Below are 18,113 nucleotides of genomic sequence, written 5' to 3'. Positions count from 1 at the left end.
GGTACTAGTTAGTTCATATTGTTGTTCGTCCTAAGGGGCTGCAAACCCCTCAGCTCCATTGGTCCTTTAAAGGATACTGTTTTCTGTTCAAAAAAAAAGTCCATGCACCATGTTTTCCATTTTTAAACTGTACTGTGGACACAGACGTAGCTATTCAAGATGTGGTTTAGAGAAGTGAAACAACACGATATAGAAAGATATGAAGAGTTCTCTATGGGAATGAGACAAGTGTGTTTTACCATATCATATAGAATTCACCCTATTTGACTGTTTTAGTGAAATATTTAGTGTGAAACATTATCACTCTTGATCTGAGACACTAGGCCCCATGCTTCTCAGAAACTGCCTTAATTAGTCATGCTGACAAGAGAATAAACAGTTTTAATTGCTCAAGCATGACAGTGGAATGTCCTTTGATACCTGTGGCATATGGGGAAGGTGAAATGGATGTGCTGGGAAGCCATACCTGTTGTTTTTATTTTTCTTATGCCAAAGTAGAATTTTTTTCCTTTAATTGAAATGAATTTTTTATACACTATATTTTGATCATTTCACCCTCCCCTAACTTCTCCCAGATGTTCCTTGACTCTCTGCCTATCTACCTTTATATTGTCTTTCTTAAAACAAACAAGAATATGAAATAAAAAAGAAACACAAACAAAACTCACAAAACACAAACAAAATGGAAATAAAATAAACAAGCAAAAGACCAATGAAACAAAAAAAATGCCCAAGCAAAGCAAAATGAAATTAAAAGTTGTTGTTTTTTTTCTTTTTTAAATACCATTGAGTTCATTTTGTGTCAGCCAACTATTTGTAGGCATGGAACCAACCCTGTAGTTCAGTTAATATTCTTGATGAGACTCCACTGGAGAAAACCTATTTTTCCCTTGCCAGTGGGTATAAATTGCAGTTAGCATCTTGATTAGGGGTAGAAGCCTGTGTCCACTTGCCTCTCTTAGTACTTGAACCTTAACTGGCTTGAATTTATGCAGGTGTAGCGCATTCTGCCATGGTCTCTGTGAGTGTATATGTACATCAATGCTGTTGTGTCTGGAAGACAGTTTACTTGAAGTCATCCCTACCCTCTGGATCTTATAGTCTTTCCATCCCCTTCCACATAGTTCCTTGATCCATGAGGGTAGAAGTCTGATGAAAACATCCAATTTAGGAATGAGTGCTCCAACGCCTCTCACTCTGCTTAGTGTCCAGTTGTGTGTCCCTGTATTAATTCCTATCTATTGTAATAAGTATCTTCTATGATGATGGCTGAGTAAGGTATTGATATATGGGTTTTTTAATATGTCAGTAGGCATCATTTCATTGCTATGTTCCTTTCATAGTAGAATAGTAGCAGGTATTCCCCTATGACCTACCTACTGTCGGGTACTGGTCCACTTTAGTAGTCTTAGATATGAGTTCCACCTCATGGAGTGGGCCTTACATCCAATCAAAAAGTAGTTGGTTACTCCCTTAATATTTGTGCCACTGTTGTACCAACACACCCTGCAGGCATGTTCCTGTCAGAGATTACAGGGTTTGGAGCTAGGAGCTATTGATGATTACTTCACTCCTTGGGTAGCATACAGAGAACTTTCTAATGCTCTGAATGCTAATCCTTAGGAATGAACCTTCTAATTAGGCACCATTTTGACTTCTCCATGTTCACTGCAAGTGTTATATGCAAGTGTAGTCTTCAGAAATGGAGTTTCACCATCAGATTGTGAAGAGTAACCTTGACAACACAGGAAACCTCTCCTAGCCTGGACATGGACAAGATTGACAGACTGATAGCTCTTTCTCGATTCTTTCTCAATTCTGTGTTGTTTGGGGGCTTCCATGAGGCCCCTTTGCTAACGACTCAACAAAATGTAACTCATTCTTGGCAGTGGAGGGTTCCCTGGTGGCATGAGCTGCCTAGCTGGGACATTGTCTCCCTATTATTTGATAAATCCATCTAGATTCCTTTCATATCTGTATGTGTTTTAGGGAGTTTTTACAGTAGTAGGGTTACATATGTTTTTTTTTAAATGTCCTTTAGTGTTGCTTCTCTTTTGCCATAGTCCCTCCTTTACCTTTCTCTTTTATTACCTTCTTTATTTAATCCTCTTATTATAGTTTTCCCTTTGTCTCTCCATAACAGTTCATTCTATTTCCCCTTCCTTGGACATGCTCTCTTCCTCCCCAAGTCCTTACTCTGTGCTCTGTGGTTATTGAAATTGTAGGAAGCATTTGGAAAGATTGAAAACTAATATCCACATTGTGGTGATTTGAACAAGAATGCCCCCACTAGGCTCATAGATACAAATGCTTAGTCACCTTGTTGGAGTAGGTGTGGCACTGTTGGAGGAAGTGTGTCACTGAAGCTGGACTTGAGGTTTCAAATGCTCCCTACTCTTTCTGCTGCCCGCCAAACCAAGTAGTGTAGAATGCTCAGCTACCTCTCCAGCACCATGTCTGCCTGCATGCTGCCATACTTCTTCCCACCATGATGGTAATGGACTAAACCTCTGAACCTGTAAGCCAGCTTCAATGAGATGCTTTCCTTTATAAGAGTTATTGTCATGGTGACGCTTCACAGCAACAGAACATTAACTAAGGTACACATTAAAAGAAAACATATATTATTTATCTCTTTAGGTCTTGGTTACTTTACTCTGGGTGATTTTTGTTCTAGCTCCATCCATTTACCTATGAATTTCATAATTTCATTTTTAACAGCTAAATAGTACTTTATTGCATAAGTATATGACATTATCTATTCATCAGTTGATGGGTATCTAAGCTGTTTCCAATCTTTGGCTATTATGAATAGCCCCAATGAACATGGATAAGCAAGCATCTCTGTAGTAGGATATGGTCCTTTGGGTATAGCTAGATCTAGTGGTAGATCTATTCCAAGCTTCCTTCTGAGCCACAACACTGGTTTCCATAGCAACTGTACATGTTTTCAGTTTCACTGGCAATGGGTGAGTGTTTCCCTCACTCCACATCCTCACCAGCAAGTGCTGCTACATGTTTTATTGATCTTAGCCATTCTGACTGGTGTAAGATGAAATTTTAAAGTAATTTTGATTTGCATTTCTTTGGTGGCTAAATATGTTGAACATTTTTTTGTTGTTTCTCACCCATATATGTTTTGTCTTTTAAGAACTCTCAGCTTAATGGAATGAGGGATTTGAGTCCAGACCATCCCTTAACACAAAACTTTGACTCAGGGCCACTGTCTAATTCTATACTCTTCATTGATTTCTTTGCTTCTCACAGCATCCAGACATTTTCTAGGCTCAGAACTAAGACATTAATACAAATGTTTCCAGGCTCAACACATTTCTAAGGGAAAATCTGAATGAACACAGATCTCATTAGTGTGAGTATTTGCAATGCATAGCAGGGGTTATTTCTCCTTCCTTTCACAGAAGTATCTTTAAATATAATCTCTGCTAGGAATGTTTCACCAATTCACAGAAAAAATTACTGGCTCACAATTTTCATGAAGCTCTGTCTACAGCTGAAATGACAGAGTTTGCAATATTCCACTGCTCCAGGCTTGTAAAGGAAAAGTTTTTCAGTCCTTTTCCATCTGAATGCTCTATCTGAAAAAGTATAAATATTTTGTTTATGGGCATCTCCCCATTAATCTTTCCTGTTCCATTCATCCAAAGTGCCCCTTATCTCTTTTGAGTTTTACATTCAATTGACCACTGGCCATCTTTTTTAATATTCATTTATGTATTTATTTATTTATACTCCAGATTTTATTGCCCTCCCAGTCCACCCTCTGACTGTTCTACATCCCATACCTCCTCCCCATGCCCTGTCTCCATGAGGATGTCCCTACTACCCACCACCCACAACACCAGACCTCTAAATTTCCTGGGGCCTGCAGTCTCTTGAAAAATAGTTGCATTTCTCTGACTGAACCCAGACCCAGCAGTCCTGTGCTATATATGAGTTGGGGAGGTCAGGGGGCTCATATCAGCTGGTTATGCTGCCTGGTTGGTGGTCCAGTATCTGAGAGATCTCAGGGGTCCAGGTTAATTGAGACTGCTAGTCCTCCTACAGGGTCACCCTCCTCAACTTCTTCCACCTTCCCCTAATTCAACCACAGGGGTCAGCAGCTTCTGCCCACTGGTTGGGTACAAATATCTGCATCTGACTCTTTCAGCTGCTTGTTTGATCTTTCAGAAAATAGTCATGATAGGTCCCTTTTGTAAGCACTCTATAGCCTCAGTAATAGTGTCAGGCCTTGGGACCTCCCCTTGAGCTGGATCCCACTTTGGGCCTGTCACTGGACCTCCTTTCCCTCAGGCTCTTCTCCATCTCCATCCCTGCAGTTCTTTCAGACAGGAACAATTATGGGTCAGAGTTTTGACTGTGGAATAGCAACCCCATCCCTCACTTGATGCCCTGTCTGTCTGCTGGAAGTGGGCTCTACAAGTTCTCTCTCCCCATTGTAGGGCATTTTATCTAAGGTCCCTTCCTTTGAGTCCTGAGAATCTCTCAGCTCCCAGATCTCTGGTATATTCTGGAGGGTCCCCCCAACCTCCTACCTCCCAAGGTTCCCAGTTTCCATTCTTTCTGCTGGTCCTCGGGGCTTCAGTCCTTTTCCCCCACCCAATACCAGATCATGTTCCCCTCTTCCCCTAACCCTGTCCACTTTCCCTCCCAGGCTCCTCCCTCCCTCCCCCACTGTAATTCTTTTCTTCTCCCTCTAAAGTGGGACTGAAACGTCCCCACTTGGGCCCTTCAGCTTGTTGACCTTTTTGAATTCTGTGCACTGTATCTTGGGTATTCTGTATGTTTTGTGGGGGGGCTAATATCCACTTATTAGTGAGTACATACCATGCATGTCCTTTTGGGTCTGAGTTACCTCAGTCAAGATGATATTTTCTGGTTCCCAAATCCCTTATTTCACTAAGTTGAGAATTTTGAGTTTGTTTTAGAAGGGTGACATTGGTATTTATATCAGAGAAAGTAGCAATCATGTTTGATACATTGTTTAAAAGTCACATATATGGTATATATTATATATGATATGCATATAATTTTACATATATCTCAGAATTCTGCTTTGAATTCCACATGCATGCATATAAATACATCTTTAAAGAGAATTTTAGTGTACTTGATGAACAAGATTCTTGTATTTTAAAAGTTCAGATAACTGATTTGTCCATGCATTTTTCTATGGGCTTCTCCTGAGCTACATCTACAATTCTTTTTTTTTAAGATTTTATTTATTTATTTTCTTATTTATTTATTTATTTATTTTATGTATATATGAGTATACTGTAGCTGTCCTCAGACCAACCAGATGAGGGCATTGTGAGCCATCATGTGGTTGCTGGGAATTGAACTCAGAACCTCTGGAAGAGCAGTCAATGGTCGTAACCACTGAGCCATCACTCCAGCCCTACATCTACAGTTCTAACAAGAAGACCACAAAGATAAATCTGCAATTTAGGAGTGATATCCATAGTTCCTTCTTTGGACATCAGTTGCAAGCTGGGTTTTCCATTTGTCTGTAGACCAAGTTTTCTAAATACCTGCAAAACTATTTCAAAATGTTTTCCAATCCTTGGAACCTGCTGGTTCCTTTGTTCTTTGTGTGCAAATAACATCTTGGGAGCTAGTCCTTTCATTCTGTGTTATTAGATTAAAATATAGAGATAAAGGATGTAATAGAAACTGGTTCTAGTTTTAGCTCTTTCTCCCACTCTCACTGCACTCCTTCCCTCTCTTTTCTCTTCTCATTGCTTCCTCTTCTATGTGGCATAGAAAAATGAATGGTGTGAATGCATGCATTAAGCAACTATGAAAGTAAATTTTTGATGAGTTATGAAGCCAGTGACATAAACACTAAGAAGTAGTACTATAGCTCATTTTCAGAGTGACAAGGAAAACCATTGAAATAGGTTGATTCATATGTTACCAAATGGTAGATACTCAAACATTTTTGAAATATTGAAACTGTCACACTACAGGGAACATGCATTTATATCTTGTTTCCTTAAGGTCTATAGTAGATTCTAGTATTCCTCAGTGAGAAAAGATGCACCTAACCTTCTAGAGACTTGAGACCCCAGGGAGTAGAGAGACCTGGCAGGGGCTTGGAAGGATGGGGACATTCTCTTGGAGATGGGGGAGGAGGAGTGGGAGGAGGGACTGCTGGAGGATGGACCAGGAGAGGGATAATGACTGCACTGTAAAAGAAAAAAAAATTTAAAAGGAATCAAACCTAAAAAAAAAAAAAAGAACTCTCATGTTCACTTCGGCAGCACATATACTAAAATTGGAAGATTAACATGGCCCCTGTGCAAGGATGACACGCAAATTTGTGAAGTGTTCCATATTTAAAAAAAAAAAAAAAAGAACTCTCTGCTTAGTTCTGTACCCTATTTTAAATGGGTTATTTGTTTTGTTGATGTTAAGGGTATTTTTTAGTTCTTTATATATTTTGATATTAACCCTCTATCAGATGTAATTGGTGGAGATCTTTTCCCATTATGTAGATTCCTACTTTGCCTGAAAGATGTCCTCTGCTGTACAGAAACGTTTTAGTTTCATGAGGTCCCATTTATTAATTGTTGGTCTTAGTGCCTGTGCTATCAGTGTCCTTGTTGACGTCTGTCCTGACCCATTTTTCATTCAGTGGTGACTTGTTCAGTGTCCATGAGAATGTAAAGTCCCCGTTACTTCTGTTGTTGACATCTAGCTTTAATCTAGGGTAGTCAGAATTCAGGGTGTTATTTCAATTTTCTTGCATCTGTTGAAACTTGCTTTGTGTCTGAGTGTATGGACCATCTTGTAGATGTTCCATAAGAACCTGAAAAGAAAGTGTGTGCTTGAGTAAAGAGTCCTGTAAATGTCCATTTGATTTGTTGCGATTTTTAACTACATTTCTCTGTTTAGTTTTTTGTTTCCTGACTATTGGTGGAAGTGGGTTTTTGTGGTCACAATCTATCAATTTGTGAGGGTCAATATGTGATTTTAACTATAGTAGAATTTCTTTTATGAAGTAGAGTGTTTCTGTGTTTGGTACACAAATGTTTATAATTGCAATATCCTCTTGGTGGATTTTTTTTTTCTTTAGTGACTATGTAGTATTCTTCCCTATCTCTTCTGAATAATTTTTGTTTGAAATCTATTTGGTCAGATATTGCTATACCTGCTTGTTTCCAGCTCCATTTGCTTGTAATAACATTTTTCATCCCTTTACCATGAGGTGATGTTTATTCTTGATGGTAAGATGTGTTTCTTGGATACATCAGAAAAATGCATTCTGTTTTCTTTTTTCAATAATTTATTTATTTATTCATCACACTCACAGCCCCCCCACATACACCTCCCTCAAACCCCTCCCCCTTATTCTTTGTTAAGGTGCCCCCTGGGTACCAACCCACTCTGGCACATCAAGTTGCTGCGGGACTAGGCACATCCTCTCCCACTGAAGTTAAACAAGGAGCCCAGTTAGGGAAACAGGATCCAAAGTCAGGCATCTGCTTTCTAATCTAATTATGTTAATCTGTGTCTTTTTATTGGGAACTTGAGACCACTAATATTAAGAATTATCAATGAGCAGTGTTTATTGGTTCTTGTAATTTTGTTACGGTGTGGCAGTTTTCCCATATTGATTTACTATTCTAGAATTATTTATTCCTTGTTTCTTCTTCAGGGTAGATAACCTCTTCAGATTGAAGTTTCCTTTCTAGAACCTTTTTTGGAGTAGAATTGGTAGATAGAAATTGTTTGAATTTGGTTTTATTATAGAAGGTTTTTCTTCCTCAATTTGTAATTGATAATTTTGTCAATTGATAGTGATTATCAGTTGTGATTAATAGTTTTGCTGGGTATAGTAGTCTAGGCTGGGTATAGTAATCTAAGGTTTCTCAGAGTTTGTAGAATTTCATCCAGGCCCTTCTGGCTTTTAGATTCTCCACTGAGAAGTCAGGTATTGTTCTAATGGGCCCATCTTCCTATGTTACTTAGTCTTTTTCTTTAGCCACTCTTAATAACCTTTTTTTATTTTTTACATTTAGTGTTTTGATTATTAAGTATCATGGGGAATTTTTTTCTGGTCCTGTGTATTTAGTGTACTGTATGCTTCTTGTACCTTACTAAGCACTCCTTCTTTAAATTGGGGACATTTCTATGATTTTGTTGGAAATATTTTCTGTGCCTTCAACTTGGGATTCCTCTCTTTCCTTTGTACCTATTAGTCATAGATTTAGTCCCTTGATAGTGTCCCAGATTTCCTAGATGTTTTATCCCAGATTGCCTGGGTAATTTTATATTTAACACTTCCTTTAAGCAATCCATTTCTTCTACCTTGCCTTCAACCTGATTTTCTCTCTTCCATGTCTTGTAATCTGTACACTTACATTTGTGGTTTTTATTTGACATCCTAAATTTAATTTCCAGTTTTATTTCAGTTTTGGTTTTATTTAGTGATTTTATTTATTTGTTAAATTCTATCCTCATGTCTTATTCTATTTTCATTATTTACTTAACTGTTCATATTTTTACAGACTTAATTTTGCTACTTATTCATATCTTCTTTCATGTCCTTAGATATTTTCATAATTGCTATTTTGAAGTCCTTGTTTTGTGCTTCAGCTGAATTGCTTTATTCAGAGTCTAACTGCAATAGGGTTCTTCTGGAGGCATATTATCTTGGTAGTTTTTCTTTGTGTGGTGGATGTTCTGTTTTTTGGTTATTGTTACCCTCTATGGATGCTAGGCAAGTGTGAGGCTGTGGGGTCCCTGGTAGAAAGTGCTTCAGAGGATTGGTGGGTAGTAGAAAGAAATGGATATGGGCTGGAAGGAAAGGCTGAGAATGTGGGTAGAAAAGAGCTAAGTTGCCCCAAAGCAGATTTCTAAAAATCGTACTGTCAGCCATGTAAAGAAATTTATCTAATGACAGTGGTCATCACAATTTATGGTACAAAATTTTGAAATATATGCCTGCAAACATATCCTTTAAATAGATACCCATTTCTGTCATACAAATAACTACATTTTCACACAGCAGAAGAGGCCAACACAGTGTTCTCACGTGGTACGCCATTCATAGAGCTCCCTCAGTCCTCTTTCATAAGGTTACTAATCCCATAAGTGAAGGCACTACTCTCATAGTTAATGAAGTCTCAAAGATCCAATGTCTTAGTACTGTCATTCTGGCCCATAAGTTTCAAAGTATGAATCATGGAGGAACTCATTAAGATCACAAAAAAATGTGTCTTCTACCACTCTTGAGGATAGGATGGTATCTATAACAATAAGGTCATGTTGGTGGGAGAGCTCCATCCTTAAATCCTGAATCTTGTGATTATTCACTACCTATTGTTTGGATTACTGGGATAGAGATGCTAAAATCTCTCACTCTGTGAATCTATTTGTTTATATATGTATATACATATATAGATACATATATATGTGTTTTGTGTGTTGAAAAATATGTTTGTATAACTATAAACTGCTATTTTAGCATAATGTGTTTCTCTATATCTCAATGAATACTCTAAATTATTAACCTTTCAATTAGTTCACATATTTATTGTTCCATTTTTAAAGACAGTGTCTCATTATATATAACATATTAGTTCTACATGTATTCCAAGGTAATGCTAAAATCACAATCTTCTTGCCTCAAATTGCAAAGCTTTAGGATTATTAGCATTGAAGCAGATGTTAAGGTTGAAGCAGAAAGTTTGGGAACACAGGGCAAGATAAATCAAAAGGCAAGCAGCTGGGCGTTGTGGACAGAAGGAAGGACTTGTCTGGGCATTATGGACAGAAGGAAGCACAGCACTTTGTGAAAAACAAAGCCAACCCCAACAGCCTCTGCCTGGCTCCCACAGAAAACCTCTCTGAAGAGCATGCCCAAAACAACTTTGTCCTCATGAACTTTTCAACTCCATGGGAACTTCTATCTTCACAAATATCTATATATCTATTGACCTAATTTTAACAGTCTCGGTTGTAGATTAAAAACAAAACAGTTTCTAAGAAGCTTCCTTCTCTCTCAAGGAGGAGCAAACCTCAGACCATTCTAGGAATTAACAAAGGGAAGACATGTAGTAGACACAGACTTACAAACCGAGGTATTAGAGGAAAGCTTTTCTGCTATCACTTGCCTCATGTGGCACCCACTCTGGAGTGGATGTCATGCTCTTGCTTCCTATCCTAATAAAGATAAACTATGACTGCTTGTTCTGCCTGAACTGATGTGAATTCCTATGTCTTTGCAGAATAAGAAACAAAGACTTCTGCAAACAGAATTCCTATTAGTGTCTTACTGAATAATCTACACTGGCCTTGAATTCTTTGTGTACTAGAGGAGCATTGAAATCATGATTCATCTACCTCAATTTACCAAATTACTGAATTACAGGTGGATACCACTGAACTTAGATAAACATTTTTTTCTAAACCTTTAATTCTGTCCAATCCTAGTGTAGCTTCTTCAACCATTTCTTTCTTACATAGACTATGTTAATTGATGGCATTATTTCATCTGGTCAAAGAATTAGTTGGCATTTAGGTCTTTATCTTTAATTCATTCTCACCATCTCTATTTTTATTGGAGGTTTTACTTTTCATATTTGGTACCTTTTAATACAAGTATGCATTTACTCTATCATCTTATTTTTAATTAACCCAGAAAACATATGTGTGAATATAGAACATTATCATGTAACATGAAGTGATACTCATCCTCAAATAATATAGACATCTTAAGCTTACACATCAAACTAGTTCTTGTATTAAAGTAAGCAAGTGCAGTCTGCCACCAAAAATAGACGCTATCTTGGCATTCCAAGAAATATGCATAAAAACTTTAGACAGTATAATATAAAGAAATTTAATCCTTTTCATATTCAATCACCAAACCCAGACACTATTGTGGATGCCAGCAAGTGCTGGCTGACAGGAGTCTGATATAGTTGTCTCCTGAAGGCTCTGACAGTGTCCGGCTAATACAGAATTAGAGGCTCACAGCCATCCATTGGACTGAGCAAAAGGTCCCCAGTGGAAGAGCTAGAGAAAGGACCTAAGGAGCTGAATGAAGGGCTTGCAGCCCCTAAGGACAAACAACAATATGAACTAGCTAGTACCTTCAGACCTCCCAGGGACTAAACTACCAATCAAAGAGTACACATGGTGGGACTAATGGCTCCAGCTGCATATGTAGCAGAGGATGGCCCAGTCAGTCATCAATGGGAGGAGAGTCCCTTGGTCCTGTGAAGGTTCTGTGCCCCAATGTAGGGAAATGCCAGGGTCAAGAAGTGGGAGAAGGTAGGTTGGTGAGCAGGGGGAGGGGGGAGGGAACAGAATTTTTTTCCCCAGAGTGGAAACCAGGAAAGGAGATATCATTTGAAATGTAAATAAAGAAAATATCTAATAAAAATATAATTGAAAAAAAAGAAATTTAAGACTTCAGTGACAATGTAGGGCAAAGGACACTCTTTGCAACAGTTTGATAAAGTCATAAAAGTTAAAGGCCACTATATTTCAAAAACAAAATAAATGAATAACATTTTTGTGAAAATAAGAATCTGAAGTCCACGAAGCTAGAACTACAGAAGGCCTTTCCTAAGAAGGGTGGAAGATTTCAAATAATTAACAATGCAGAAGGAAACGGGTGGGAAGCAAGACCAGCTGCTATCAGAATGAGCGGCCACATACCTAGCAATTACCCAACAGACCCCATTCAGGCAGAAGACTTGTATTTGGCAAAGTGGGGAGAAAAGATGCCAAAAGATTACTTCTGAATCCTGGGAATCAGCAAGGTGTATGCTTAGTAAGAGAAAGTTAAACTACTAAAGCTGCTTATTCCCTCTCAGTTCATGATTGGGATGAGGTAAGGGGTGACAATGTGAAACATTACAAAATCAGAAAACTTGACAAAGGTGCATCACGACCAGAACTCAGTTTGATACTCTGCAGAAACTGATGAAGCATTACACAGAACATACTGATGGATTATGCCACAAGTTAACAACTGTGTGACCAACTGTGAAAACCCAGACTCAAGGTCTAGCAAAAGATGCTTGGGGAAATCCCTTGACAATCTCTGCAACTAGAGGTTATACTAGGTCAAGGATGCTTTGGCGAAGTGTGGATGGGAACATGGAATGGAACTACAAAAGTAGCAACCAAAACACTAAAACCAGGTGCAGTGGTGCCAGAAGCATTCCTTCAAGAAGCTCAGATAATGAAAAAGTTAAGACATGATAAACTTGTTCTACTCTATGTCGTTGTTTCTGAAGAGACAATTTATATTGTCACTGAGTTTTTGTCAAAAGGGAGCTTGTTAGATGTCCTTAAGGAAGGAGATGGAAAAAGTACTTGAAGCTTCCACAGCTGGTTGATATAGCTGCTCAGATTGCTGATGCCATGGCATATATTGAAAGAATGAACTATATTCACTGAAATCTCTGAGCTGCTAATATTCTTGTAGGAGAAAATATGCAAAACAGCAGATTTTGGATTAGCAAGATTAATTGAAGACCATGAATACACAGCAAAACAAGGTGCAAAATTTCCAATCAAGTGGACAGCTCCTGAGGCTGCGCTGTTTGGTCAATTTACAATAAAGTCAAATGTGTAGTCATTTGGAATTCTACAGACAGAACTGGTAACAAAAGGAAGAGTGCCATATCCAGCTATGATAAACTGAACTGCTGGAATAAGTAGAGTGAGGGTACAGAATGCCTCGCCCTCAGGCCTGTCCAGAATCCCTCCATGAATTGATGAATCTTTGCTGGAAGAAGGATCCTAATGAAAGACCAACATTTGAATATATTCAGTCCTTCTTGGAAGACTACTTCACTGCTACAGAGCCACAGTACCAACCAGGAGAAAATTTGTAATCGAAGTAGCCTGTGTGCACAGATCTGCCAAAACATAAAGGCCTTGTGTGAGTTCTCCCTGCACAGGAATGAGAAGGTACACTTCACTCTGCATGTTGTTTATGGTAAACTGGAATTCCAGATATGATTACACAAAACCACTTTTTTTCCTCCAAGTGTTAAGCTCTAAAGTACTAATGATGCATCTTATAACCTACTTCAGGGTCAGGAAAGTAGAGGTAGATGTTGTGGCTGTGGGTGTAGCGTGGGAAGAAAGAGCAACAGGACTATTGCTTTCTAGCCATTGCCTTTTCTTCCCCAAACTCAGAATTGCCAAGAGAAAACTATTTATGGTTATGTACAAAACTTGGCTACTATACCACAGTAAAATCTAAAATCAAAGGAAAAAAAAGAATCTGAATTCCAAATTTCAACATTATAACAATCAAATACAATTTTATAAGAATAATTCAATAATAAATATGACAAGAAAAAAAGAAGTATGGCCTATTGGGTTTAAGGCCAACTTTGAGATCAGAGTAAACTGAGGTGAGACATCCAACACTATTCAAAATGAAACATACTCAGAGCAGTCTCTGTGGGAGATTTACTAGAAAAAACTTTAAAAGATATATCTTAAATATATGTAAAAGTATAGAACAGGACAAAGTACTAACAGCAACAAGGAAACCGGTATGTGGGAGCCTCAGTAATAGAAAAGGAATAAAATAGAAACCTGGATTTAAAAATACAGTCAATTAAAATTTTCTCTTGACACATTAAGTGGAAGATAACCCAAATACAATAATGAATTAGAGACGAGAAACAGAACAGAAGAAACCATCAAGATTAAGAAACCAAAAGAGGGGCTGGAAACGTGACTCACCAGGTAAGAGCACTGACTATTCTTCCAGAGGTCCTGAGTTCAATTCCCAACAACCACATGGTGGCTCACAACCATCTGTAATGGGATCCAATTCCCTTTCTGGTGTGTCTAAAGACAGCAACAGTGTACTCATAAACAGAAAATAAATACATAAATATTTTTAAAAGAAAAAAGAAAGAAGGAAGGAAACCAAAAGTGATTTACAGGTGAATAGCATTCAGTGGACTTATGGGACTTCCACAAGCTCCTATATGACCTACGGGAGTATAAAGAGGAGAGAATAAAGAAGGGATGTCTTTTTTTTGAAAGGTATAATGTTATCTTTGATATACCAACATGCAAATTTGAGAAGATAAAATCTAAGATAGTGAATGCAAAGACCTTTGTTCAGAGAAATAATCAATATAAAATCAATAATCAAAAGATTGAAATAAGTGATTATATAAAAGTGATTAATTCTCATTTCAGAGTTTCTCTTTTGAATTTGAATCTTTAGACACCACAGGTTTATGTGTTTGAATATTTGATTCCTTAGCTGAGGGAGAAGTTTTAGAAGGTTATGGAACATTGGGATGTGGGAAATGATTGGCAGAATTGCCAGGCTTGAGGTTAATGTTAAGAGATACTCATTTTGGTTTCTGTGTGAACTCTACTCCAAGAGAACTCTGTCACATGCTCCTGACATCACACATCCTCACTGTGGGGAATCGCACGCTCAGAAGCTATGAGCCTGAACCAGTCTTTCCTTTAAGTAGCTTCTGTCAGACACTTTTTCACAGCAATGAAATATATAGCTAATAGATATGCTAAGTGCATAATTTAGTACAACATATTTGTATTTAAATTCCAGTTTAGTAGTCTGTCATATATGGCTTAACTCACATGAAAAGCTAGTGGTAAGAAACTGAGAAGAGTAGAGGTGGTGATGCACACTTTAAACCCCAGCTGTTGGAAGGAATGCAGAGGCAAGCAGGTCTCTGAAGGTTTGAGGCCAGCTTTGGCTATGTAGTAAGTTCCATACTATGGCTACTAATAAGTTTCACTACATAATAAGGAAGCTGGCAATGACTACATACTAAGACCCCACCTAAAAAAGAAGATTGCGTGGGAAGAAGCTTTGCTTCAGGAAATGTCTGTTCTTTTTAAGTTCTTGTCTTTGTTGCTTACACCAACTGTTATTGTTCCTGTAATCAAATCCTTCCTTTTCCTCAGGTTTGGGAGGAAGCTGATTTTTACATGTTCTTTACTGAAAATGGCCATCACTGAAACCTGTGTAGCTTTTGCTCCCACCTTCCTCATCTACTGCTCACTTCGATTCCTCACAGGGATTTCTTCCTCATCCCTGAAGACAAACAGTGCTTTGCTCAGTAAGTCAAAGCTTTTGATGAGCATTGTACAAGCTTTGGGTTTGACCTGGGTGTCCTTCCCACCTTTCTTAGAAGTCAAACTTCATTTTCTCTTCTTTCAGTATTAGAATGGACAAGTTCTAAATACCAAGCTATGATAATGGCACTGATATTTTGTGCCTCAGGAATTGGACAGATACTATTGGGAGGCCTGGCTTTTGGTATTCGAAACTGGCACCATCTCCAGCTGGCAGTGTCTATACCAATGTTCTTACTCCTTATTCCCACAAGGTATGAGCCTTCTTTCCTCCTCTGTATTGTGGAATCCAGGAATGACAATGAACATGGAAGCAGGACATAAGAAATACATCTGTCCTTGGTCCAAAAAAGACAGTGTTCACTCCTCTTTGTATTTATATGACAAGACGACAAGTATCTCTGTCATATAAAACTGAGAAGACTGGATTCAACTTGAATTTAAGATAAGCAATAAGCAGCTTTATAAAATCATAATCATACATATATTGAGTAAAAGACCTGCATTTTCTGATAAGCATTCATCCTTATTTGAAAATCCTATTTACCTGTGAGTTCTGTATTTTGTTCACTTGAATTTGGCTTATTTACAGTAAAAAGAATGTATACTAGTTGATGTCCAAATTTCACCATGCACAGTTTATTTTTATGTACTAGAGAAAACACACAAAAGCAGAAATTAGCAATTAATCTCTACCAGAATGTTCTCCAGTCTTTCTGCCTGACCTTGCTACTAAGTCTCAATTATCCAGTCAGTAATAAACACTTCAAGATCAGACTGCCTCTGTTGTAGTTTGTATTTCTATGAGTGGCTTTACAAACAAAAAGAAATGTATTGAAAATTATGATGACTTTGATATTAAACAAAAGGCATATTAAGTTTATATTCATGACTGTTTAATGAATGAAAATCATGACTTCTCCAATTTGAAGTGGTAGGCAGAATGGCCAACTCTCCCACTGGCTCTTTGGATTCCCTTGCTTTCCACTTAAAAAAAAAAAGACAAGATGTGCTGTATCAACAGAGGAGGCATATTTATTAGGAAGGGCTAGAAAATGCTTACATATGCTTAATATAGTGAGATGAGTTTATACAGAGAAGAGGAAGAACCCTCCCACAGGCTCTTCCATATCACTTTATCTTCACAACACAGCCATCAAAATTATGAAGCTGCCATCCCCATCTTATAGATTAGAAGTGAAGATGGTGTTAGCTTGCCTTTGTGGCCAGAAAGCATTGATTGCAAGGAGCAGCAATGACTGCACTTTATTCAGTGGTTCATTCCTAGTATAAGAACAAATTAGGTATAAATGTTTACCTTAACAAGGAATTTGGAAAATGTGTATTCAAGTGTCTCTCATGTTGTAGTTCTGTGAACTCTATGTAAATATATATTCAAGTAAGAGTGTGCAGACCAACATGACTTCGAGTCTGCATTCTGGGAGTGCAAGTGTAAGCCATGTATGAGTTATTCCCCATTTTCCTAGTAAAGATCCAGATAGTATTAGATTGTATTTATTAATGTAATTGAATGAGTAGTAGTTATTAAATTAAAGAATATAATTGTTCAAGGATACATATCATTTTTTAAATTATAAATGTGGTTTTTAAAAGTATAAGGCAATTGATAATTATCTTACATCCTCTTGAGCAGGTGGTTGTCAGAGTCAGCTCGATGGCTAATTGTGACCAACAAACCTCAGAAAAGTTTAAAGGAACTTAGAAAAGCTGCATGCATGAATGGAATGAAGAATTCAGAAGATGCCCTAACCTTGGAGGTGAGCTATAAGAACTGGTTATGACACAAAGGAAACACAAACTTGGTAAGTTTGTAGAAGTTAGTGCCCAAGATGCCAGGCATAGTGATGGAAAACACTGTATAAGAATTTTCATTCAAAAAATTAAAGTCACTTCCGTTTTTCTTCATTTTGTTACTTGAATTCTATGCTGATTATTTTTTTGTTATTGAGGTTGTTAAATTCACAAAAGCTAAGGTCATCTGCAAAGAGGGACTCTAAAGTTAGAAAATTCCTCTATTAGACTGACCTGTAAGCAAGTATATAGGGCCTTTTCTTGATCAGGGATTGATGTGAAAGGGCCTAACCCTCTGTGGGTGGTATCACATTCCTACTTTAATTCTACTTTAATCAATCTCTCTCTCATCGAGTAATTTTAATCAAACTTTCTAACAGAATCATTCTGAATTGTGAAAATTTAATTACAATAGCTTGGGCAACTTAACACATGGCTATCTCGTGTCTCCCAGCAACCATTTCATCCTCATTTCATCCTCAGGAGAAATGTACAAGCCTTTCCTCATTAGCAATAACAACTACCTGTAAATCCTCAAGGAGAGGTAGGGCTTCATGAACTTCTCTACTCTCCATTATGGAAGTTGATGGCCTACTCTCATGCAGGTCATAAGCATAGATGCTGAGAATTTAAAATGGTCACGAGAGGCCAAGAAGACAACACTACATATCACTTTACCCCTTCCACTGCCTTTGATCTTTTCTCTGCTCCCACTTTCACAGTGTTCCCTGGATTTTTTTGGGCAGGGTGATATAGACTGAATTTATGACTGAATATTGAACAGTAGCTTATTCTCAGCACATTGACCAGTTATGACCCTGCAGTAACTGTCAACAACTACAGAAAGAGAAGCTTCTCTGTCCAAATACTTAATCTATAGAAATGAGCAAAAGCATTTGGAAGGCAATTCTATTGGAATATCATTTCTATTAGCAAACTAACTATAATAAGCTCCTCCACTAAGGTCTGTGACATTCACAGTTGTGGGCTTTTGAAAGGGTTTAAAGCACCAATAAAAATCCCCTCCTGTTAGGACCCCTATGGAAGAGTTAGGGGAAAGATTGAAGGAACTGAAAGGGATAGCAACCTCATAGGAAGACCAACAGTGTCTAGGTTAGTGTCTAACCTAGACCCCTAAGAGCTCCCAGAGACTGAGCCACCAACCAAATAATATA

General features: G+C 37.9%; 1 protein-coding gene and 2 pseudogenes across 1 annotated transcript in view; all 3 read left to right on the top strand.

Annotated features, from left to right (window-relative positions):
* The window catches only part of LOC116101019 (solute carrier family 22 member 19), a 36,426-nt gene that overhangs the window by 2,953 nt on the left and 15,360 nt on the right, over positions 1-18,113 (top strand). Inside the window, exons 3-5 of the mRNA XM_031384718.1 lie at positions 14,956-15,110; positions 15,212-15,380; positions 16,781-16,904. Of these exons, the coding sequence (XP_031240578.1) occupies positions 14,956-15,110; positions 15,212-15,380; positions 16,781-16,904 (448 nt within the window). The remainder of the gene's footprint in view (positions 1-14,955; positions 15,111-15,211; positions 15,381-16,780; positions 16,905-18,113) is intronic.
* LOC116104234 lies at positions 6,268-6,360 on the top strand (annotated as a pseudogene).
* LOC116104102 lies at positions 9,612-12,878 on the top strand (annotated as a pseudogene).

This window comes from Mastomys coucha, unplaced genomic scaffold, assembly GCF_008632895.1.
Source record: "Mastomys coucha isolate ucsf_1 unplaced genomic scaffold, UCSF_Mcou_1 pScaffold21, whole genome shotgun sequence".
NCBI classification, from domain to species: Eukaryota; Metazoa; Chordata; class Mammalia; order Rodentia; family Muridae; genus Mastomys; species Mastomys coucha.
This window is presented reverse-complemented; position numbering and strand designations above follow the sequence as displayed.